This window comes from Manis pentadactyla, chromosome 6 (genome assembly GCF_030020395.1).
Source record: "Manis pentadactyla isolate mManPen7 chromosome 6, mManPen7.hap1, whole genome shotgun sequence".
Taxonomy (NCBI): Eukaryota; Metazoa; Chordata; class Mammalia; order Pholidota; family Manidae; genus Manis; species Manis pentadactyla.
The window spans coordinates 99042899-99068672 of record NC_080024.1 but is presented as its reverse complement, the minus strand read 5'-3'; the positions used below and the strand labels follow the sequence as shown (position 1 = coordinate 99068672).

Sequence of the window (25774 nt, the reverse complement as noted above, 5' to 3'; positions counted from 1 at the left end):
GGGCAGAGGAGTGAGGCTCCCTTTAAAAGTGTTTTGAGAGCTGGACTGGAAAAGGTATTCATCTCAGCTCTGAGACGCCACTCTCACAGTGGGTCAGATATGTCCAGCTTCACCAGGTTCAGATCACAGAACAAAAACGTGACTAAACCAACTTGATTCTAACAAAATTCACATCACTTTTTTCGTTTCTTCTCCTATGCCTACTATAGTTGAGTCATTTTCTTGCCTTTCTCCAAGTAACTCTACATTATTACATATCTGGTTGAATTTCTCTGTGACATTAAGGAAAAAAACAAAAATTTCAATATATTAGGAATTTCTGGGAAATGCCCTTAAGCTTGAAACCCATTACATCGTGAGAAACGTGCGTCGTCTGTGATCCGGGAGCCGACGCCTGGCACAGCTCTGCCACCATCCGTTTAACTAGGGATTCAGGTTGACTTCCACACAGGAAGTGACGCTATTAAGATTACAATGGAAAACCATCTTTTAATAGGATAAATGTGTATGCACTTATATCACACAGTACGTGTTCCACCTTCACGTATTTTAACAAGAAAATAATGAAATCAATACAAATTATGTAAAAACTTAGTAGCAAATACTCAGGTTTCTTCCGGAATCATATCGCATCTATTAGTTTGCCCCAATGTAAGACACCAGCTCATAAGAATACCCAAACTGTGTATTTGCCTCCCACGTGCATGGTGCCCAGGGCACACAGGATGAGGATGACAGTAAGAGCTCAGCTGCAGGTGTTCCCGCCCATGTTCGGCTTTTCAATGGGCTTTTGTAGAGGTTCCTGTTTTGAAGTCGAATGCACCGCAACAGCGCGTCCCTGGCCCTGCCCGTGTGCGTGCAGCCCAGGTGTCTCCTCCTGCTTGTCCGCCAGCTCAGCACAGGTGTGAGCGACTGAGGGCGAGTCCTCGCTCGCTTGTGGGTGCCTGCAGAGGAACTGGAGGCAAAGGCAGGGCGCCAGGCACCCCCTACCAGGGACTAGGGGAACTTCGTTTACTTCATCCAAAGAACACCAGATGCCAGTTTTTCTTGAAGGCAAGTGTGTTTCTTTTTTTTTCCCGTTGTGGTTTCTAACATGATAACATGAGCTCTACCCTCAGCAGTGTTTACCTGCCCAGGAAGACACTGATGACTGTAAGCACAGTGCTGCCCTCGCAGCTTGCATGACTGAAACCGAGTCCCCCTCCCACTCCTGGTGGGCGGCCTAGGAGCAGCAGCCCCGGAAGTGCCTGCAGCAGCCCAAGGGGTTTCCTCCTGGGAGGTGAGCAAGGAACGGGTTCTGGGGCGAGATACGGTAACGGTCGCACAACATTTGAATGTACTGGAAAACACTGAATCATACATTTTTAAACGGTTTAAATGACTCACTCTATGTTATGTGAATTTTACCATAGCTAAAAGAAAATAAAAGTAAAGGGAAATGAGAGTTCTGAGGCTCAAGTAGATGGAATCAATGTAATTGGTCAGAATAGAGAGACCTGCACACTTCATCTGGATCCCATTTGGCTGAGCTGCTGCATCTTCAGGTTTCTGTCCACGCACTCAACCTCAATTCTGACTGACAACAAAAGCCAGACAGAAGCTGTCCTTGGGGCTGGGATTAACCTCCTCTGTTTTTTTTAATTAAAAATGTTATCAATGTTCATTGTAGAAAATGAACACAAAATATAAATCATCCATAATTCCATTGTCTGGAAAGATCTATTCAGATCTTTTTTTAATATATGCAAGCATAAACTAAAAAGAGATTAGATACTATTTTGCAGTATTTGCAGTATTATGCAACTACGTGATTTTATTGCCTACGTACCTAACACTTATGAATCTTTTATTATGTACAAGCCGTGTTCTATGTGCTTAAAATATATAAACACATTTACTCATCCCAACAAAATACCGTGAGCTTGGTATTGTTATCTGGATTTTAAACATGAGAAATCTAACATTTAGAGAGGGGATATGTAGCCTTTCTAAAGTCACACAGAGTAGGTGGAAGAGCCAGGTTTCAATCAAACAGTCAAACTTTAATGTCCACTCTTCTTGACCTTTGACCTAATATTTAACCAAATCGATTCTTCTGGATATTTGGAACTTACCCAAAATCTTGCTGTCACAGACAAAACCCAACAAGCACTCTTGATGCCAACTATGTACACACAAAAATAATAATCACAATAAAATTCCTGAAACTGAAATTGTGGTTCAAATTATATTAAAATGTAGAGCTTTTGATATGACTCATAAATTTTTGAAATGCTCAGCCTTACATTTGTGGGAAAGTACATGCACACATACACACACACACAAGATTTGCTGTGAAGCTCACAGCACCATAATTTGGTTGTGATTAAAGGTAGAAGATCGTATATCCTGTAGGTGGCAGAACCAAGATGGAATATAGCTTGCTTTTTTTCTTTTTTTATCTCTTCATGTTTCCCCTTGACTACAATGTTCCTCCAAGTAAGAATGTTGTATGAGAGTTTTATTTCTAGGACACTCTGCAATTGCAACCACCTTCTAATATTTCTTTACCCAATCAAAATCAGACAGACAGATGATGATAGATAGACACACAGATAGAAATCATTTGTAAAGCTGCACCCCCAATAGTGAGCATATAACTGATGCTGACAATCTGATGATTACCCACTCACCAAAATATTCCCCAGTTATATAGCAAAGCCATTACTGAGAATCTAGTTCCATGCCAGTCTTAAAAACAATTTTGCAACATGAGCACCTTGAAATCATTTAATCTCTAAATACAGCAAAGACAAGCAATCAAGTTAACATTGTTTAATTACATTCTAGATATGCAAATAAGATTTTATACACCCAATTTTTGCTTATTTTAACCCGCCATGTTTCTTTAAAAGCACAGTAACTTCTTTTAACAGCAAAACTAAAGCTCTGTTTAAAACATTGAAAAACAAACCTCACTGCCTTGTATAGATGCTTAACTGCTTCCATCTAAAAATGTGAAAAAATAATCTGTACACTTGCATTAAAAATTCAAGAACATCCTCTGGGAAAAAAATTGAAATTTTTTTAAAAGACATTTCCTTTCAACAATTAAATAGCATAATTTTACCCTACACATGTAAGAAGAATACTACATGTTAAAAATGTTTACACTAAAAATAAAAAAACCTTTAAAAGGAAAATGCCCTTTCCAGAAGTCTAGGTCTAAAATTTAGATTTCAGGGGCAAATTAGGAAACAGAAAATGCAGCATCCAATAAAAAGTCTTAGACACATATTTAATTGAAGGCTTAGTGCCAGCAGGCTGCATAAGGACTAACGCATTCCCTAAGAATGCCATGTTTGTTTTGCACAACCAGTTGAGGCCCATCCTGCAAATGCCTTCAGACTCATCCTGCCATCAGCTCTCTCCTCCTTGACTCCACACTCCAAATAAGGTGAGGCAGAGAGAAAGGGCTGGCAATGTTTCACTCAAATCAATGGCAGCTGCCACTGGTCTGGGAAAAGACAAGGTAGGGTCCGGCCTGGGAAAATCTAGGGAGCGACCTCCGCTGCCTTTCTTACCACCCACACACTTCTGAGGCCTCTACCCTTACCAGTGGAGACCTGAGTTTTCATGTTGCTCTCCCCAATTTTATATTTGGATAAAATTAAGTCCAAATACCCCCCTAGGCTTGTGATCTCCAAAAGGTCCCTCTGTCCCAAAATGACCACTAAATCTTTGTCTTTCCTATTTCCTATTTCTTAACCACATTCCTATTTCTTCAGCTATTTAAAAAATCCTCATAAGAAAGCAATCTCAAAAAAATTGATTCATACTGAAGAGTGACTGACAGTCTGGACTATTTGCTCCTAAGTGTTACTAACATTGGGAGAGAGAAATGTGCCAGACGGGGAGGCTGGATTTCCTCGATTGACATAGATGTCACTTTAAAACAAGGCAGTGAAGAGGGAACTGACACTTCACAGCTCCCAGGCTCTGACCAGAACACAGAGTGGGGAGGGGTCTGTGGGCTCCCATCAGAGACAATCATGCCACCTCCATCCTTTCAGTAAGATCTGCATCCCAACTCCCTTTACCCTTGAAAATCTGACCCAGAGGATATGGTTATTTGCTTCTAAAGTCTCAAAATGTCAGTTGACAGCAGAGAGAAAGAAAATGGTGATAGAAGATTTATGTTTACCATAACTAGGTTTAAAAAGGTTATTAGTATTAGTTCTAGGAAAACTAATTAGTTTATTTGGAACCTTGCTAGCCCAAGTCAGGGAGCCCTAGCCACACAGCCGTTCACCAGTTTGCGCCTCGCTTACTGACACAGAGATCTGCTGTCCCACCCGGCTCCCTCCCCACTGAAACCATCCGCTGTACACGCAGCTTGAGACACATCACACACATGTACATGAACCGGTTCCTGGCAGTGCTCAGTGACCACCAGCATATCACAACTAAGTGAGACAGGCTCTTTTCTAAACCCTGGATTCCTAGTGGGGCAAACCCAGCCTCGTTTAAATTCTTATCTTCCCCTTTGGTTTTCATTTTCTTTTAAATCTTTCTAGTTATATATATATGTGTAAGTGTGTGTGTAAATACCTGTGTGTGTGTGTGTATACATACAGGTTTCCCCAGTTACCTGAAAGTAGCATGTTCCTATGAAACTTTCATAAACCAAAATGGCATAAAATGAAGAAGCAATTACCATTAATTCATATTGAAAATCTGAGCATTCCCAGACCCAAAAAATCAATTCTTCTAGGCTTTTTGATACCTTAGGACACATGTTGCTAACAAATGCATAAAATAGATGACAAGAAAGACAGATGCTCTCAGTTGGGAGCTTGGTGGCTGCCTGCTGAGGGGCTGCAGGTGGTCCTAGGCAGGGGTCCTGGCCTGCCCTTCTCACCACCTGTGCTGCGCCTCCACAGCAGCCTCGCAAAGCAACGCTGAATGCCAGCTTGGCTTTTCACTTTTTTTCGTAAGAGTGAAAATCCTCTTTGGATTTCTTTCAGTTAGTGAGAGCAGGTACTAATTTAGGTGTTTCAGAAAAGCAAAGTGGTGTAACACAAACTTTCAAGAAGTGAGGGGTGTGTGTGTGTGTGTGTGTGTGTGTGTGTGTGTGTGTGTGTGTGTGTGTGTGTGTGTGTGTGTGTGTGTGCCTGAGCATGTGGTCAATTCAACCTATATACATAAAGAACACTGCAATTCGTGGCCTCACTCAACACATTTTGCCTCCAAGGGTAAATAAAGAATTCCTTGTTTGGGGCAAGGGGTCAGGCAGCAGGTCACTTCATAGCTGCAAATTTTTTAAGTTAATTCAGTCTTAATTGTTTCTCTTCCAAAAGTTACTTCAGCTGGTCATACCTGCTATTTCTTGTCTGTTTTGAAACTATCATTTGAAGTGAGTATACAATAACGTGATAGTAGATTTATCACAAGATTCGGTATTATGTTAAGTTTAAACATCACTGCTTCGGGGTATTTTGCAAGTCCTTCTGGGAGCTCTATCACATGAACAAATTAGGAAATCAGTACATTTAAGCAATGTTTTGGAAGAAATTAAATTGCACCTAGGACTTACATGTTCCTATGTTTTTTGATTCTTACAGCATTTGTAATATTGATCTGCCTTAATAAGAAATAATGTATTTTATTGGAAATACATGCTCATCTCTCATTGCTACTGGTAATTATGACAGGAGTCTGCTTCTTCAGAAAGCACACCTTATCTAAGGGTAACATTCTAACTGCAAGTGACTACAACTGACAGAAAATAAAGAGTCATATGTGCTAAACTTGCAAATAGAAATATGAAAATACTATATTCAAAGAGAAGAAAAATTTTTCTCAGGATAATTTTCACGACTGGCGTATTATCAATACTAGTCCTGAATTTCAGGGGAAAAAATATTAAAACTTGATTACAATCTCAATAGAAGATCTTTGATATTTTTCATTAAAATACTAACAATAACTCTGTGGTGAATATAGTTCTTTCTTGAGAAAAAGGAAACTGAGATATGTCCCCCCTAGTAATCCTTCTGTAAACTACAAAACACACACACTCAAAAGTATTAAAACAACACAGTTTTTGGTCTGTACTTTTCCGGTATAGCCTGACTCTGTGGTTATGCATTTTTAAGACTTTATCAGGGCAACTGCATACATAGGACTGCTCTTCACAATCTAGTCATAACCAGAAGGAAAATGAAATTCTAGTAGTCTGGGAAGCTACTAACTAGGTGCTACCAATATCTTAGAGATAAAAAATCCAACTTAATTTACCATAATATTTTATAGAATCCCATTCCACTTAAATCTAAATGTAGAACAAGAACAGAATTTTTAGCCCATACAGCTGTTCTACTATATTTGATCTAATATAGCTTAGCTAGCATTGGACTAATGTTTACCTATTTATTGGGCAAATATCTGTAAAGAAGAGCAGACCCTTTATAGACCTAAATCCCAGTGCCATAGCATGAGATCACTAGTTGTCTGTTCAAGGGTAAAGAAGGCAAAACATGCCGTAACATTTTAAACTTCTAAGCAAATAGAAGCACAAGTTGTTACAAAAATACAAATTGGTTAACAGCATAATTCAAATTTTAGAAAAATTCACATACATATACACATATATGAAACTGAAATTGAATTTTGTAATATTCCTTTTGGAAACCTCCAGAATGATGTCTCGCAAAGACCTGTCTAATTGTAGCACTTTAACATTATCTCTTTGAGCATGTTTCTGCTAATGCAGTAAATTTGGCTTCCAAATTATTTAAAAAGTCCAGGCCATCTTCTTCCTGCTTTTCACTGCAGCAACCTACAGACCCAGCTGGGGACCCTCTTCCTTCATAGTTGTACGTAAGGACATAATCTTGAGATGGCATGAGGTCTTCACTCTGATTACATAGATGCAATTTCTGTAAAATAAAAAGAAAGGGCTGCATTATTGTTTTAAACACAATTAAGCATATGAACATAGAATTTTATAGTTTTTTATTTACCTTTTATGTTTAATTTTTAACCAGTGTGTCCTCTAATGGAGTCCTATATACAAAAAATGCAAATGATTGGTCTGTATCACAACCATACCATAAAGTCAGTATATTTTACATTTCTAGTAATCCAGACAAATAAAAAATTATATACACAAATGGTATATTTAAGTACATTTAAATCACCATTAAATGCTCATTCCTGAGTCTTGTATCGAGGTTAGGCTAGTCCACAAACAGTGACAACACACATAATGGTTAGGAATTTGAGCTTGGATAGTCACCCTGTCATAGCTCTGGCTTCACCAACCAGGTCTATGACTTTAAGCAAGTCACTGAACATCTTTCAGGCAATACAGACAGCGACTGTCTCACAAGATCATTATTAAATGATGAAATAATAGTGCATGAAAGATACCTGTGTTATGCCCAGGACAAAGTAAATATTCAATAAACGTTAACTAACACCTCAATTACATGCAGCTATAAAGAAGGTGAGAAGGACCACATTGGCTTCAGCATCAAGTTCTAAGGCAACCAAAACACACACAAAACATTTCAGTGAAATTAAAAATAATCAACATAACCCACATTGCAAAAACCACACCTTCCAAATGCAGAGGCCAAGCCTTCAGCCACATGTGCCCTCACTCTGTCACTGGCCTGTCTGCCAACTCACCAAACCCCTGTGCCTCCCCCCATCCCGCCTGTGCACCACTCCCTCTAACCCGGAGCACATTTCCTTGGCTTATGTTATCCGGTGTCTTCCTCATGAACATTTAAGCCTCACAGCCCAACACTTGATGTGGACATGGATGAAACTCCCAAGAGTGCTTCTTAAGCTCCCCTCCTTCCCAACCTGATCTTACATGAATACTGACTGTTTAGAAACAGTAAGAGGATTAACACTTGAATTTGGCAGGAAAAAAATGCTATGGGCATGTGATAAGCTACAGCCGTGTCACAGAGTCATCAGAGAACGAAGGGCCTGTGGTCCAGCGTTTGTGTTGCCAGGGTCCTGGTGCCCTCTGATGAAAGAAGTGAACACTTAGTACCCGAAAGACTATTTAATCCCGTGGTTCTGGCCCAGGCTGCACATCTGAATCACCTGAGGAGCTTTGCTTAAGAAGAAAAAGCCAAACCAATTAAAGCAATCTTTCAAGGTGGGGCTCAGGCATTAGTATTTTTTAAAAGCTCCCCCAGGATTTTGATGCACTGCCAGAAGTTAAAATCCTCTATTTAATCCCTCCTTTCTTCCATATCCTTACTTTACTGTGAATAAAAGCACTTTGGATTTGCATGGTGCTTCTTCCATTAAAGATAGTTCATATAGATCATACTATTTGATGTCATCCTGGAATTGTGTACACGTTTCATATTCACAGAGAAACACAGATTTGATTTGAGGAATTCTGTGATTGTGAGGAATGAGGTTTTTTCATATTCTGCTATAGTAAAAGAGTTCAGGAGGTTAACACACATCTAATAGTGAAATATAAAATATAACTTTAGTGAGGAATATTAGAAACTCTAGTTTTCATGAGATTTTAGAAATTAAGAAAAATGACAGATGGAATAACTCTTTGATGTTAAATAATGTAACAAAACCAAAGAGCAGGGGGAGAAATAATCAGAGAGCAAAAGAGAAAGAATACATTGTAGAAAATGAAAAGGCAGTTTCTGAAAATATGTGTTAATTTCTATTTCCTATTGTTCTCCACTCCTACATTCAATTCGTAGAGCCAAAACCTTCCAGGAAACTCACTTCGCCGAGTCGGGGCTGAGTGAAATTGTGCCATTCTGAGTACGAGTATTTGCAGCCATCCACCTCCACGTGCCCTCCCCTGCAGGAGTCCAGCGGGGGCTGCTGCCCGGCCCCCCGGCACGAGTCCAAGGTCTGGTGCCCTCCCTTCACCATCTCGATGGTCTCCTGCCCTCCGTTCTTCACTCCTGATCCCAGCGTGCCACAGATTCCCTGAGCCGAGCAGCCCACAGTGTGGCTCGTGAAGCCATTGGCAGAACACTGAAATAAAATAAAATAAGACCATTAGTATTGGGAGGAAATGGAGTCCAAGTCAAGTCACAAGAAGGCAAAGGAGAGAGAATTTTGATTGCACCTTTTATTCACTCGTTCACTCAACAGACATTTCTCATTCTCCAATTATAGGCCCCATCTGGGAATGCAAAGACAGACACATGGCCCCAAGAAGGTAAAATTCCAATAGATAATTACTTAAAGATTGTGGTACTCAGATAAATGCTATATGGAACACAGAAGAAAAGCATTAAAATGCAAATCCAGAGAAAGTAAGTGGAGTAAACTGGGAAAACTGAGCCCAGGGACTCCTGCTGAGGAATGGGAGGAAAGGGTCTGCCTGCAGGAGGTGGAAACAAAGGCAAGCAGGGTAATTTGGGGGCCTCAGCATCAGCCTGCTGAGAATGGTGCCACACAGAGTTCAGAGACATGAAGAGGTTATAAATGGCCAGAGGACAGACCTATCTGCCATGATAAAAAATGTGGACTATCAGGCAGATCATGGAGACTCAAAGATGAGTTTTATGAACAGGCAAGGGACATTTTTTTTTAATCATTCTACTCAATAATGTGAAAGACAAATGAGGAGACCAGTTCAGTGCCATGGGTATCAGAGAGTCACTGAATCGCTGGAGGTGAAAGATGGTAAGGACCTGAGCCAGAGCAGAAGCAGTGAAGGGAATGGACCCCACAGAAAGCTTAGTGGTGGTGGGATGGGTGAGGCAGCAAGGAGAGGAGCTGGGAGCTATTTTGAGGTGTTCTGCTGGTGCAACCAGACAGATGGTACAATTCACTGCAATAGAGAAGATGTGGCTGTGGCAGGAGGAGGGTGAGCAATTCAGCTTTGGACATGCTACGCTTGAGAAATCTGTGGACATCCAAAATGGGTGTAGTTGACCTTGGAACAACACAGGTTTGAACTGCAGGAATCCACTTCTACATGGAATTTTTCAATAAATATACTGGAAGATTTTTCAGAGATTTGTGACAATTTGAGAAAACATTTTCTTTTCTCTAGCTTACTTTATTGCAATAATATATATGTGGGTAAAATTGCAGTATTTCCAGAATCTCTTGCCCAGCCTTAGTGCATTTCCATATCAATAGGTGATTACAGGGGGCAGCAGGGAGTGAGGGCACATCTGGACCCTAGAGATTGAGTGGGGTCCCTTTTTGCAACCAGGTCACAAGAGACATGGGTGAGCAGAAGTGGACAACTGCTTATAGGTTTCTCTCACTTTATTTCTCCCTTTGACTGATTTTGGCTTCAAAGGTAATTTTCCCTTAACTGGGAACATATTTTCCCCCCAGAGTTACAATATATAATGTGTAACATACAAATCATGTCAACTCTAAGGCTTCCAGTCAACAGTAGGTTATTAGTAGTTAAGTGTTTGGGGAGTCAGAAGTCCTAAGCAGATTTTTTTGCCACGCAGGGCATCAGCACCCCTAAGCCCAGCATTGTTCAGAGGTCAACTGCACATGATGTGGCTGGAGCTCAGGGGAGAGAGCTGAGCTGGAGCTCTATTCTGGAGTCACTACCGGAATAAGGGACATCACCCAGAGAAAACTGCAGACTAAATGAGAAAACGGCTGAGAACAGAGCCACAAGAAAAAAATCATGCTTTATCCCTCATGAAGTCATCTGAGCTGTGACAGAGTTTAGCTGAACAGAGGAATCCAAGAGGCCCAGCTCTGAGGCGGTGCCAGAGGAGATTGCGGTGGGGAGGCCAGCGACGCGGAAGGAAGGAGAGCCGTTCAAGACCCAGTTCAGACGACGTAAGCACCCATCGGCGTCGAGGAAAGAAGTGGCCACTGGTGGTCTTTGTCGAAAGAATTTCCAAGGAGTGCTGGGGGAATAGGAAGTAAGGCCACAGAGGAACTGAATGTAAGAAAAGGTTTTTTATACTCTCAAAAAGTTCCCTTTCAAAGGAAAAGAGACATGGAGGGACCTAGAGGAGAACAAAGTGTCAGGAAAGTTTTAAAATGAAGGATTGATTAAACAGAAAAGTGACGTGGGGCTTCACACCGACCCGCTGGGCTGTCGGAGGGAGGTTTGTTTTCAGCGCTGACCTCTGCATGTCAGTTCTGCCTGGGAACTACCACTTTCCAGAAGAGACTGCCATGATGATCAGGCCCACTGTGCCATCTTCTTACCGACTCTTTTTTCTATTTAATATGCAGAGTTGCTAGCTAAACTGGAAGACTTTTCAGGTTCAGATGATTTACTGAATCTGAAATATATCTATAAAAGATATATACCATCTCATTGCCTTAGAAAACAGTAACAGAAAAGACCCGAGGAGTAACCATCACTTTCAAACCTTTGTTATTCCTCAAGTTACAGAGTAATTTATACCTCTTTCGCTGATCCAAACAACATGAATAAAGTTACATATCATTAAGTATGTTCCAACTCCAACAGGGCTGTAGCATATCAACACTAATGGTGCACTGTTATGTTCCTATTTTTTTCCCCAAAAAATTAGAGAGTCGATTTCTCATAAATAAATTGAAATCTTTTTGAAGGATGAACATGCTTTATAAGAGCATTTTGTATATACTGGCCAAAAAAACGAGAAGCAGAGTGTCCAGCAGTTCAGAGGTCCCACAAAATATATAAGGAAAGAGAGTGGCAGTAATCTTCCAAGCCCCCCACCCTGTACACACACACACACATGCACACACATGTAAACTCATACACACACACATGCACACACACATTCACTTTTTAAAACATATATTTCTTTGATATTATCTTAGTTTACCTTGAGAACTTTTGTTTTATTAGTCTGAGACCTTTAAGAACAAGTATTTTTTCTATTATAAATGGTCACAGAATCAAATAAACAGGCAATATCTGGAATTATATACTGCAGAGAGCAGCCAAAAATGATTGTTACTATAATAAATTCGCAACATCAAAGAACAAGTTTTAGATCATAACACTAGAGAGGGGAAAAATGGTAACTAAAACAATACATCCAGTTTAGAAGTTTAATAATGCCACTATATAAATATTTGAATATTGAAAATAGAATACTTACGCCTACAAATTCTGACCAACCTAAAGGTATAAATTAACCCCTAAATTTCAAAGTAACTTTATGAGGATAAGTTAAGGAAACTATGGGAGATACTCAGAGACAAATATTCATTTAAAAAATGTTACTTACCACCTTATCATCTCCAGGGGCTTCTGTGTTTGATACAATTAAGTTTTGTTGTGCTAAATCCTCAGGAAAAGCCTTTCTTTTTTTGGCACCAACAACTCCACATACTAAGGTCAGCAGCACAGCTAAGTTAAAAAAAAAGAAAAAGAAAAGTTTAGCATATTCAGAATAAAACATTCATCTTTCATTTCTTACTACCCTGAGGTGCACGGGTGGAATATAAAGCCACTGAGCATAGTGACCTATGTGTTACCTGGGGCTTTCCACATTTTTAGCAGGCCATAACTTGAGCTAAGATTTTTAAATTTGAAGTGATTTTGTGTGTATTTTAATTATATCCCTTTTTAAGAGCTTGAATTCTACCCATCATGTTAAAGTATTTAGAATCATGACTTAAATAGTAATTTTTTTTTAAATGACACATTTTAACTTAAGTAAGTAAAGAAGACTTACAGAAGAGCAATGCTATGCCCAGCAGTATGGCCAGGATGGCCCACTTCCCGAGCGTCGCCCCCGCACTCCTCAAGGCTGCCCGGCATTGGCTGGGGTGAACACAGTCACATAAATTGACTCTCAAGGTTTTCATTGCAGACTGACCAGCTCTATCTTTTACAATAATAGGAACATTGTATTCTTGAAATTGAGCATTTTTCTGATATGAGAGACGGGCAGCTGTATCTGAAAGAAAAAAGCAATTACACTTTTAATGAACAATTATTCTTCAGCGTTTGTTTCACATTCTCTTATCTATTTACCTTCTGGTACCTTGGGTATAAGGTAATTTTTCAAAGCTCAATAGACTCTTCATATTAATGCCTTTGGGCTGGAAGTGATCTCGATACCAGAAAGCTAATTAATGTCACACAGGCAGGTATAAGGCTTACACAGGAACACGGGTCTATACCACTACAATACATCCTTAGTAACGGGGTATTCCCCCAATAATCCTGACACATTATTTAAACAACTCAATTATCACCTGACCAAAAACTCCACACATTTTCACTGGCGATTTCCACCCGGGGGGCGTTGCAGTGAGTGAAATGATGCAGTGGGAAGTGCACACCTGAAGTCACCGGAATTTCTCAGCCTTCCTCAAATGCACTGTTAGAGCTGTTAAGAACCTCAAGAGGGACACCTCATACCGAGTCCCTCAAGGAATGCGATTACTCTTACGGTTTATTTGGAGCCTTTCAGGATCATGCTGCGTCTCAGGCTAGACCCTCCCAAGCCCTCTCCTGGCTCACGAACAGAGGCGCGTCTCGACTTCTCGTACTACTGCAGCAGCCTCTTATTTTCCTGGTCAGTGAGCTCTGCCCCCATCAAATTGTCCTTCTGTCACCAATGCTACATTTTAAGACATAAATCTGGTAGCACTGCCTGACTTGCACACCCAGGGCACATCTGCTGTGGCCTCCGATGCCAAGGTTTGTCCCCTCCGCCTGCTCACAGGGACCTTCACCACCAGACTCCATCCTTCTTCCCTCCTGCCTCTCAGCATCCAACTAAAACTCTCTGAACACTAATAACACTGATTTATTTATTCCCCTAATATGTTCTTCTTTACACATATGTATTAATCAGCTATTGATCAAACAAACATTTATTAGTCAGCGACTAAGCACTGGGCTAGAGGCTGGAAATAACAGATGGATTACAGATGCCCTGAGAAGCTCAGGTACGGAGGAGAAAAGAAAACAAAATACAATGTGAACACAGCTGTAGCAAAGGCAGGGACAGGTCACAGGGCCACTCCTACAGCAAGAACGACTTCACACATGTGAGCATCTGATCTGGAGTTATGCCTGCCTACTCATCTCCATACATCTCCCCAGAGTTGGAACAGTGCCGGGTGGATAATAGGGGCTCCATAAGTATTGTGGATATCAGGCTAAGAATTGGGGCATGAGGTATTCTAGGAAGAAGGCACGGCCCATACAGAAGTCCAGCTGCATGAATGAGATGATGGAGGGACAGAACAGCAGTGACCTCTGGCTGACGCACAGGACATCACACCTCCAATGACCAACAGCACAGCAAGCTGCCCCGAGGGCCGCACAGCCATGCCTCCATCTGCACCCCACCATATCTCCTTCCAGAACACCCCCAGAGCACATATGCTGTTCGTTATCATCGAACTTTGCCTGTCCCAGACACTCCAATCCTCATTCCCACAATTTGCTCACACTAAAATCTAACCTGTTCACCTTCTGCTCTCTCCTAACCTTATTGGAGTTACTTTAAAAATACAACAGAAACAAGTTGTCTTAATAATAAGCTACCCAATATTTTAACAAAGCTTTCTTGTTTTTGTTATAAATGTTAATGTTGCCTTCATAAAAACTGATTTCTTTCATTTTACATACTATATATAACACAGGCCCCCTGGCAAAAGGTTAAGTCTACTAACATACGTTAATAAGAATATTCAAGTAACAGGTAAACCCACTCTGTTTTTCGAGAGCATATAAATCATTATTTTGGGTTGAATACCATTAAGCCTGGTGAGTGCCCATACTCGGGTGATCTCTGGGGAAGTGCTCGCCAAGCTGAAGGAAAATGGAGGGCCGTGGATAGGCTCATCGGGATCAGCAGCAGAAATGTCAGCGTACCCCATCTTCGGTTTGCAAACTGTTAGGTAACTTTGCAGCATTTCTGGTGAATTATCATTTTCATCTTCAATTATAACTGCAAGTGTCCCAGTACATGATCTACCACCTAGGAGGATAGGAAAAAGGCTCAGTGTAATTTTTAATTCTTTTACAGTTTCCTAAGGAAAAAAACAACTAGAGCCAACATATAATGTATTTTAAAATAAATGGATTATGAGAGGAAATGACAAACAAAAACACAGATGGATAAATGAAGCATGAAAGTAATCTGCACAAGCACAACTGTTGCTCGCATGTCAGACACAACTGCCAATAACTTCTTTTACCAGAATCATTACCAAGATAATAAAAATAAGTGTCTGTGTTTCAAACTCTATTTCCTTGGGTTGTTCTGGTGCCAATGTTAATAAGCAGTAAAGGGGCTACAGAAAAGTTATTCTAATCTCAGTACATTTAAACTACCTAGGAAAATTTTTTAAGTACAGATGCTTGCGCTTGACTTAAAGTTGCATAAAAAGATGTGGAAGAGTCTAGTGAGACCATGTCATCTAATCCTAGACAGACTTCATCATTGTCCTCTAATGCGGACACAAGCTTTAAGGCCCCCATGCTGGCAATATATAAACACAAATAAGACATGACTTCTGGCTGCCATGAAGTTTCACTCTGTTAGATGACTAAGAGAAATGGGAATGATCTTTTAAGTAATTTCTAAGAATCCCATATATTTACTGCAATAAATTTTACACAAGAATCAATGAAGTTTATTCTCCAATTCTTTTCTAAAATACCATATTAAAACATTTTTACCTTGGTCAGTCACCAGGACTGTAATATTATATAACTCATTTCTGGGAGTCATAGCCTCCCTGTCCAGGATTTTGGATGTTGTGATTGACCCCAAAGTTTCATCGATGGTGACCCACCCTTTAGGATCATTCAATATTTTGAACCTATCAATAAAAAATAAAAATAGCCTTTAGCAATATAAAATATATTAAAAACAAGTTACTGTCTCAAAGATTACAAATGCATGATTAGTATGTGGTTATAGAGCTCTCATTACCTTAAGCCACTGCTACTCCTGGTTTCGGGGTCATATGCCTTATAGCCACTGAATTTTGACCCCACTTTTAGGTTTTCTTTAATCCGTACAAACTGGGTGGCAGGGCTGCATTCGGGCCCCTCGTCCTGATCCCGCACGTGAACGGTGACCAACACTCTGCTCATGGCTGTCGTTCTGAGGGCGATGTCTCTGGTGAATGGAGCCTCGTTGCTCACTCCGATTTCCAGGATCACTTGACGGTTTTCTTCATAATTCAATGGCTTAAAGAAGAAAAAAGTTCATGTATGTCAGCATCGTGTAAAATACTTTTGGCATTTCAAGTAGCAAGTGAACTTCTGTAACTATGAACAGTGCTGCATATTCGCTCAGTATTGATGTTTAACTTTTGCAAAGGAGAGAGGTGATTCTTCACTAAGCCTTAACAAGATTGGTTCAGAAGTTTCTGCAGGTGGTGTTACAGAGTTACGGAAAAGCGATTCTTGAAATATTTTCATAGTTCATTCTTACTAAGGAAAATTATTACCATGAACTCAAACATAATGCAGCAAGATGACAGTGTCCGTGTGGCCCCGCTTTGGGACCCTGTGTAACCCCCCAGCCTAAGGGTCACCTGGCCAGGAGGAGGCAGTGCTTGTCCTGCTCCTTACTACTGACTCCAGTCTAGACGTTTCACAGCTCTTACAGAATTAGGTGTCAGCTACAACACAGCTGAACAAGACGGAGCCCTGACACCTGCTGCAAAAGACCAACCGCAGAGTTGGCTGGAACCAGAGAAGTTCAAGTGTCAGACAACTGCCCGGTTTCACCCCTGACCACCTTGTAAGCTCACTATGCCCTCATACAACGCCTCACCGTGTAAATATCCCCCCCAGAGGGGAGAGGCGCAGGGTCCCAGGCACAGCAGTGTAGTGCCCAGGGGCCTGTGGGACTGTGCATGCCCCAGCCACCCGAAGAGCCCCCCCTCCCCTGGATCCTGCCCCGTCACCAGCCCTGCCCTCCTGGCCCCTGAGAGACTCCCTCCCGCTCACTCCGTGGGAGGGCAAGGTGTATTTAGAGCCCAGGATCTCACCTCTCCTGTCCTTGATTAAAGAATAAACTTCTGCTCTGCTGCCCTGAACTTGGTCTTGTTTCACTAGCATAAGAGACCCTGGGCCAGAGGACCCTTGTAGGGGTCTCAACCCCTCACAGAGGGTCAGTAACAAGGGTGCAATGATTTCATTTTCTCTTTGATGGAAATGATACTCCAAATGCACACTTTAACTGTCATGGAAGGCATATAACAGTCATTTTATGTCGATTTTTCCTGTTACCGCAATCCATCCTGGTTCTCACTTTTTCTTAGGAATCTGCTTTACCTCTTTGCTGATTCCTTCGTTAATGAGTTAAGTAAAACATTTACATGTGCTCACTATCTACTTTTTTGAAAATTATGTTTTCGACAATTTGAGAATTACACTTTGGCATTGTCTGTAGTTTACGGAAACTCTCACAGGGAAGTGATGTGCCCAGTGGCACTGACTACAGGCCTCCCCATTTGGCAGAGCAAGAAGGTGGTGAACAGGAGACCCACTGATTTTCTCAAGACTAAAAGACAGTCATTTGAGCTGGAGTGTGAAGCCATTGAGCCTGTCTGAGCCCCTGTCCTTCACCACCACACCGTAATCCCTCTGCTTTACTATGCTGCTTAGCTGGTTCACTAGCCTCTAAAAGTTTTAAATCAACCCTTTGATGGTAATGGATTTTCAGACAGCAAATCAGGCAAAACCCAGAAAACACTATTTTACATCCTGCTGCAAAGTTGAAGCACTTTTTCTTCAATTCTTTCTGCTTCTCAAAACAATCACTGGCTGAACCTTGAACAAAATCAAGACTGACAAGTAAAATTTTTTTTCAAACCTTCCCCCACACCTAGATATTGCCAGGCTGAAATACTAATATCATGAGTCCACTAAGCAGTCAAGAAAATTTCTGAATCTTAGAATCCACAAAACATTGTAAAACTCTTAATTTTTTTTATCAACATCCCAGAAACTGGACAGTCAAGAGGAAAGAAGGATTAATCTCTGTTTATCTGCTGCTAGTGAACACTATCTCACAAAGTATACGTGTTGGTAAGATCATGCAATGAGCGCATCTGTTGGCAATGAGGAGTGGACGGAGATTCAGGACATAGCTGCGGCTCTGGGGAGGCACATTTATTCCCTACTGGCCAGGACCTTAAGATTTCTCTATACAATTTTTCCAGCTTAAGCTGCATATTGTTTTAGTAGCTTAACACTCTGCAAGAATAGAAATGTGGCAGGCTGACCTCAATGATTAATGAAAATCCATGAATTCTCTTCCACCACAGGGCAACTTTTGTTTCATCAATTGAAAAAAAAAAGTGTTCAAAAATATCCTCTATCTGCTAGCAACTCCCTAGAAAAACAAGCGTTGCACTCCTGTGGAGGATCCTGCATGCTGAGGATGATCAAGAACACTACCGTCCACACTCAAGCCCATACGCACTACTGATGCTGAAATGGAAAGAAACATCAGATATGGGAAGTTTACCCAAGACTGAGCTAAACGTTGTATCAGCTCATGCTCTTTGGTTCTATTAGGGAAAATCACAGCACTAGCCAAAACCACAAGCTAAGACTTTAAAAAATACAACCACTAATAATCCTACAGTTTACCAGGAGCCTTCACTGTCATTATTATAACTGAACAGCTACTAGGGAGGCAGAAGGAAGCATTGCTCGTACTTCACAGGTAATATAGAGGCTGACATTCCAAGACCGCACAGCTCTGCAAAGCAATTTAGCATAGTGCACAGGAGCACACTTGGAAATCCTGTCTCTACTGCAGCCTAGTTGTGTCACTTTTCCAAAGTTTCTTTATCTCTCTGAGACTAAGTTTTCTCTTCCATACAATTGTTGAAAGGATGGCATTTAGCATTCGAGCACGCAATTAGTGCTTTACCCTGTAGGTTTTAGTACTCTCTCTCTCAAGCTGTCACACAGGTAAATGAAGGGAAAAAGTGATGCATTGTTTGTTAACAGCCAATATAATGCAATAAGCTAACAAGGCGAATGGATGCTTTGTCCAGCGAAGGTAAGTACTCTTAAGCAAATTTGGGGGTGACCTCCTGATTATTTAATCCTTTAGGGGATAAACAAAGTGCATCCATCCTAAACACAACCCTGTATAACATGGAAAAATCAAGGCACTGGAAGAGGAGGGTTCCTGTAAGGCAGTCAACACACTGACGCATTCTTTTAACTTAATAGTAGGGAGGAGGTTGGTCGTCATCAGCCATGCAGCCTGCATGACAGAAAGACGGACTTCAAATGCCCTGATTACAGTGTTTGATTTTAAAATAGAGTACACCTACTTCATCAAGGTTACAAAGTACTTAAAAATATAACTTAAGAACGTAAACACAGATCTTTACCAAAGAAAAGGGTGAGATACCTTTAGAGACCGGTGTGGTTACCAAAGGAGCTCTGGAACGACTCACATCTTTCTAAGAATAGAGAAAGGAAGACCAAACATGGCAAACGCAAGTTTATTGGCCAAAGTGTTAGAGAACATCATGAATGGCTCAAAGAGAAGGTCCGATCAGCAAAGGAGCTGATAATGGAAGAGAGAGAGGGAGGAAATAATGCACAGCATAAACTCAGAGAAGTAGAAAGGAAAAGTTCCAGAGAGAGAGAAGACCTCCATGTAAGCAAGTATGGAAAAGACCCGGGGGCACCGAGCTGGCAGGAGAGAACGCTGTTCTGAAGAGCGTGTGCGCACCGGGCGTCTCTGGCTTGCTTCTGGCTTTATCCCAGCGCAGCCAGCGCCCTGGGGCAAGCACTGCGCTTATTTTGACTCAGCCTCCTCGTCTGGAGATGGCGAGAATGGTAGAGACCCACCAGGAGGTTGTGGTGAAGGTTAAAAATAAATCTTTTAACCCAATGTTTCTTGTTTCTGTTTTAGAATTCCATAGCATGAGCAAAGAAGCAAAATAGGTATTTTTGTGAAACAAGCCTAATACTGATATACAAACTTAGCAGAAATTGTGCAAAAGAAGAACACTATAAACAAACCTTTTTCTAGTTATAAAATGGGATAATAATAATACTGGACCCTAACGGGTATGTGACCCTAAATACAGCTTACCTGAGGAGCCTGAATAGCATTCCCTGTGGTGTAAAATTGTTCAGGACATGACAACCACTTTGAAAATTCTAAGAACACTTCTTAGATGTAAGGAGTAGGCAGTAATCATAAAATAGGTGCAACTATTACATGTTTAAAAATAATGGAAATAAATATATACAAATTTTACTGGAAAGTTTTTTTTATGTTCTTTTCATGTGAAATTAAATTAAACTGAACCAGAGACAAAGCAGTAAAGTATCACCATCTAGCTGCCCTCCTTTTTGGGGAACCCTGGGTGGGGGGCTCTTTTGTCCTCATTACCTGGACTCTAGACTGTAACAGTGCAACCCAAAATACAATACACAGAACAAGAATGAGTTCATTCACTGCTGTCTGACATAATACTGTAGTTCATCCTCAATTATTTTTAAACGGATCAGACACAACCAGGCTTATATTCAAGAGGGAGTCTGAGAAGAATATAGGCTTCTAAATTATATCATGTAAAGAATAAAGTAATTAGGAATATTTATCTTAGAAAACATCAGTCTCAGTGGACCTAAAAGCCTTTTCAAAAGAAGTATTCCTGTTCTGCATAGCATTAGAGACAGAACCCAGCACCAACACATAGGGTACGAGAAGAATTTAGGCACATTAGAAGCAAGGACCTCTGAGATTGGAACCCTCCAACTATGGAATAAGCTGCTGATGGAAATACACAGATCCCTGTACTTGATATTGTTCAAGTGTAAGCTGGGTGACTCATACTTGGCAACAAAATCATACAAGAAAGGCAGGCATTTGATGGGCACAGCTGTACTAAAGAGGTGAAGTTCCCTTCCAATTTATAGAAGGTACAATCTGAAACTTATTTAGTTTAAACCAGTAGTTGATTAAAACTTGATAACTAGTCAAGGAGTCAATAATTCACTATTACTGTACCTTTACAACACACAGAAGGCCTTCATTAGTTTCTTTGTCAGTACTGATTTTGAAATGTCCATTTTCATTGCCCTTTAAAATAGTAAAATTGGCTCTCCAATTCTCAGTGTTAATTAAATCCTTATCTTCTATAGACATTCGTAAGATTTCCACATTGACTGCATTTTCTTCTACTGACGCTTCATACTGAAACAAAGAATTCATTAAAAACTTACTTTACAAAGAGAACTTTTTTACAAAAAAAGTAAAGTGTTTGTTCCACTTCGAAAGTCCTTGTTCTTACAGTTTCGACCTACACTGTTTCAAAGCCATGAATCACAGACAGTATTGTTTCATTAAGGGTTGTCTTTTAAATAAAAGAAAAACTTCATTACAAACAAAAACTAATGATACAGGTCTTAAACAAGAGGTGGATGATATCGACACTACTATGAATAAATAAAGATTTATATGTCAGCTATTTAAACTTTAGTTTTATTCATGAAATGAGCATATATACTTCAAAGCATGATAAATTTTCTATTGAATCAGATTAACAAATGACAATCAACAAAGATGAACTCTGATACACTTACAGCATTTTTTTTGAAAGTGGGCACATTGTCATTTGAATCTTTTACTGTTACAATGCAGGTCGCTGTACTCATCAACCCAAAAAATTGGCCATCCATGTCTTGTACTTTCATTATCAGTGAGTACTTGTCTACAACCTGAAAACAAGCAAGTATTTAAATTAGTTTTGAAAAGCTTTGTTTAGACTTATAAATGAAACCTCAATTGTACACTCTTCTATTTGTGTGTATCCATGCTTTTATTTTATTTCCCTATTCGTATATTCTCTCAGAATTTGGTAGACAGGGATAGTGAAGAGACAGACAAAGGTTAAATTACAAAGGCCCTACTAGAAATTTAGACCTAGGCTTTAAGTAGCAGGCATAAGGTAAAAGTTTTATGGGAGCCATAGAGGAATTCAAGAACATCTGATGCCAAAGGTTATGCTGAACCTTAAGTTGGAATAAACTGAGCTGGAAGTCAAAGAAACCAGTTGAAGAGCTCCTGAAATAGTCTCAGGTGGTCCAAATCTGAGGTAATAGCAATAAGAATGGAGTGAAAGGGTGACAGCAAGTTGACTGAGGGGGTAGAATGCAGTAGAACTTGATGACAGATTCTGTATACAAGCTAAGAGAGAAAGGGGGGATGGAGAATGGTGTTCAGGGTCCTATGTGGACAGCTAGGCAGACAGGGGTATCACCAACCAATTCGGAAAATCCAGAGGGAGAAGCCAGTCTCCATGGAAGCGAGCATAGCAAGGATGGGCGGAAAGAATGAGGTGTTGTATGGCATGTCCTCAATTTAATGCACCCATGGGAAATCTCCAGGGAAAGGTTCGGAAGGCACCTGGGCAAGGGCCCTCTCTATACTCAAGAAAAGTTGGTAGGCAGAAATACCGATCTAGGAGCTATTCTTTGGCACCAAATTCCATTGATTTCTTCCTTATGAAATTGCTCCCAGTCACACTGACCCTTCTATTTTTGTTACTGTGGTTGCAGTGAGCCACTGAAGTGTTCTAAAGAAGCTGTTTTGTACACACAAAATTGACTAATCTCCCTCAGTCCATAATTCACAGCTCTGATTTGAATATAGGCTGGTCAAATGGACACAGCTACAGCAACAAAAATTAGAAGATGCAGGGCAGCAATGTGACTTAGGCAAGTCAGTGAGCCTTTCTGACTGTCATGTTCGTCTTCCATAAATTGGCTATAACACCGATCTAGTCAAACAATGAAATTATAAAGATAAAATAAATTACACATAAAGAATCTGAAACATAATGTGCTCTATACCTGGCAATATGCCAGTACTATAATCCAAATAGTGTTACATATTTTTAATAATCCATCAACTTTATCTCCACTAACTCTTTCCTGACAAAAAGCACACACCTGTGATAACTGCCTAGGGATCACGATATGATCTATACTCATGGAACGAGCATAACTGTCCTATGTGAGAACTGAAGATTTCGCAAAGTTGGAAGCAACTAGCCACATACAGAAATAGAAAACTATTCCATGATAACGACTACTGTAAGACTTATTTTTTGTTCCCACTTCTAAATTCCGACTGGTGTGTATTTCTAGATTAATGGTTTCTCTTACAGAAGGAAATAGAAGGAATATCAAAAAGATAGGTAACATGGCCAGAAATTCTTATTGTCTTACACCTAAGTGTAAATATAGTATAAACTCCTAATCCACAGGATAGCAAATTACAGTAAATGGGGTGTGGGGCTCAACTCCTGGCAAATGCTCTTCTGTGGAGGCTGACAGGTACCTCTCTGTCCAGGGAGTGAGAGACTATGGTGATGGTGCCTGTGCTGGGATGCACAGAGAAGAGCCCAGGTGCCCTCGGGGTCTGCTCCAGAATGCTGTACTTCAAGCGTGTATGCATAGTGTCCGGTTCATCTTTGTCCGTGGCACAAACCACTCCCACTGTGGTACCTACATGTTTAAAAAGAAGTCTTTAATTCCCAGAATTGAAAAATATACTTAAGAGTTTCCTACACTTTTCAAAGTTTAGCAGTGATGGTGGAAACCTAATTTTAAATATATTTCTTGCCAGTACTGACGGAAATGACCTCACATTTATCAGTCAAAACTCAATGATGCTGAGAATCAGGTGTATTTTTACTTTGCTCACTGTTAAAAGTGTTTGATGGTAAATTACTAAAAACTTACTTAAATGGTCATCAACTAATTTCAGTAAATGACAATCCAGAATAATTTCAATATATAGTCCCACACATTACAATAACAAACCTAGCTGTACAGGTTAAACCATGTCTCTTAAGTAAATCCAATGCTATACACTGAATTTTTGAGTAACAATTAAATCAAGACTGATTTGGGGTATAACTGTATAGGTGGTCGTACTGACCCCCCACAGTTCCATCCCTTTTCTGTGATGTTTTTCTCTGGTCTCTAATCGGCCTCACTCTCATCCACCAGCCTAGTATCCACATCCCACTGCCCGACTTAATCTCCAGGAAAGGATTTCATATGATTTACCATTCCGGGAAAATTTAAGTCAACTGATTCTTCGTTAGAGCTATGAGTATTTGTCATCTGGGGGAATGTAAGAATATTGCTCTGGTAAAGGAGTTCAGGTATCAAAGAGTACATACAAGTGGTATTTTTATGGTGTGAGGATAGTGTTTCGAAGCCCGTGAAATATCATATATAGATGCACTTTGCCTATAGTCCTGTATGTAAGACTGGCCTGAGGAACGCTACACAGACACATACAATCACACACAGAGACACACACACACACACACGCACACACACAAACACATATTATGCATTGAAATATTGTATTTGAAGCAAATAAAAACCAAGTAAAACTCTTAATGCAAGGAAATAAAAGTTTTAAATCATTTTATCACTATAATATATGCTTAAAGTTGATATTTATATGTTTATGCATGCAAATAAGTAAATATAGGCATATATACCACATGATAGCAAATGTCCAATTACACATTTATAACAAATGATAAGTTTTCTGCAGTGGATCAATGTGAAGACATGAAGGATTATCTAACTATTATCAGGAAATAAATGTTATTCATCTTTTTATAAGAAAAGTTCATAATCTCCGTAAGGCAGAGTCTTTTCTTCCTGCAGTTATTGGCAGGGAGACACAAACTCTATTTTGATTCTTTGGTTTTACTTATCACAGAAAATTTTCCTAAAATCTTGGCTTGAAGACTCCTTCCCCTGAGCGCTGTCCTTCAGGATCCGCTGAGCACCGTAGGTCCAAACCTTTGTGTTGAGTTAAGGCAACTCGAGGCAAACACCAATTAGTTCAGAGCATCACAGCCTTAACTGGTCTGAACTTAAGAGAGATGCTTGAAGTACCCTGAGTTAATCTGGGCATCAAAGAGTTTGCCCTGGAGTCTTCTTTGTTACTACCAAAGAGAGAAGCACACTCAAGAAAGAGTTCAAAACAATCATTCCTCTTTGAAAAAAAGAAAAATGCATCAAAGTCATACTCATCGTAAAGCTAAAAATACTGTAGGTCATCTAATGTGATTACCTCATTTTACAAGTCAGGGAACTCAAAGGGACTTCCATGGTTTCCCACTTTGAATTAACAACAGACCCTGAATTAAAAACTAGGTTTCTGAAATCAACAATTTTTACTTTTTTAATTGTACCTTATGAATAACAAAGAGCATCTATGATATCAAATTACCAAAGTAAAGTAGAAAGAGGACTAGCAGATGTAATAATGCAGTGAAGACATAGTAACTCCTAGAAACATTAATAGGCAAGTTAGGAAAGTGATCCTTCCTGAATGAGTCCACACTCTTTCAGCTTTATTGAGAGTGGTTATTCTCCAAATTGCACATCTCAGAAGACATCACAAATGCCACATGTAAGGGCCAACTAAACGGAAACACTTGTGTTTCCATATGTTCAAGTGTTCAAGATGGAGAACACGTTTCTCTAAAGTTATTCCAGATCAGGAGTCATAAGTCTTAAGAAGAGAGACAACATAACAAAGAGCTTAAAAAAACTGTATTGTCAATGGATGTCATTCAAGAGCCCCCTAAATACAGATGTCTACACTGATTTTAGTTTTACTATACATTCTACACTGGATGTCCTCTCTTGGAAGTGAGAACAAAGATAAATCCATGTAATAACAAAATGAAATAAAGCATATAAACCAAATACCATACAAAGCTGGAGTAACCATTGTCTGCCTTTATAAGTAATTGGTGTCTATTGACAACCCCACAAACTTCCATAATA

General features: G+C 40.1%; 1 protein-coding gene across 2 annotated transcripts in view; it reads right to left on the bottom strand.

Annotated features, from left to right (window-relative positions):
* Positions 1 to 2755: 2755 nt before the first annotated feature.
* DSC3 (desmocollin 3) overlaps positions 2756 to 25774 on the bottom strand; it is a 39606-nt gene continuing 16587 nt past the window's right edge. Inside the window, exons 7-17 of one of the 2 annotated variants that reach the window (XM_036885930.2) lie at positions 23289 to 23455; positions 21530 to 21664; positions 20955 to 21140; positions 15882 to 16141; positions 15626 to 15768; positions 14697 to 14921; positions 12657 to 12881; positions 12207 to 12328; positions 8761 to 9018; positions 7005 to 7047; positions 2756 to 6920 (exon numbers count right to left, since the gene is read on the bottom strand). In XM_036885930.2, coding sequence (XP_036741825.2) covers positions 7021 to 7047; positions 8761 to 9018; positions 12207 to 12328; positions 12657 to 12881; positions 14697 to 14921; positions 15626 to 15768; positions 15882 to 16141; positions 20955 to 21140; positions 21530 to 21664; positions 23289 to 23455 — 1748 coding nt within the window. In that variant the 3' untranslated portion in view covers positions 2756 to 6920; positions 7005 to 7020. The remainder of the gene's footprint in view (positions 6921 to 7004; positions 7048 to 8760; positions 9019 to 12206; positions 12329 to 12656; positions 12882 to 14696; positions 14922 to 15625; positions 15769 to 15881; positions 16142 to 20954; positions 21141 to 21529; positions 21665 to 23288; positions 23456 to 25774) is intronic. The other variant, XM_036885920.2, reaches the window with a different exon arrangement.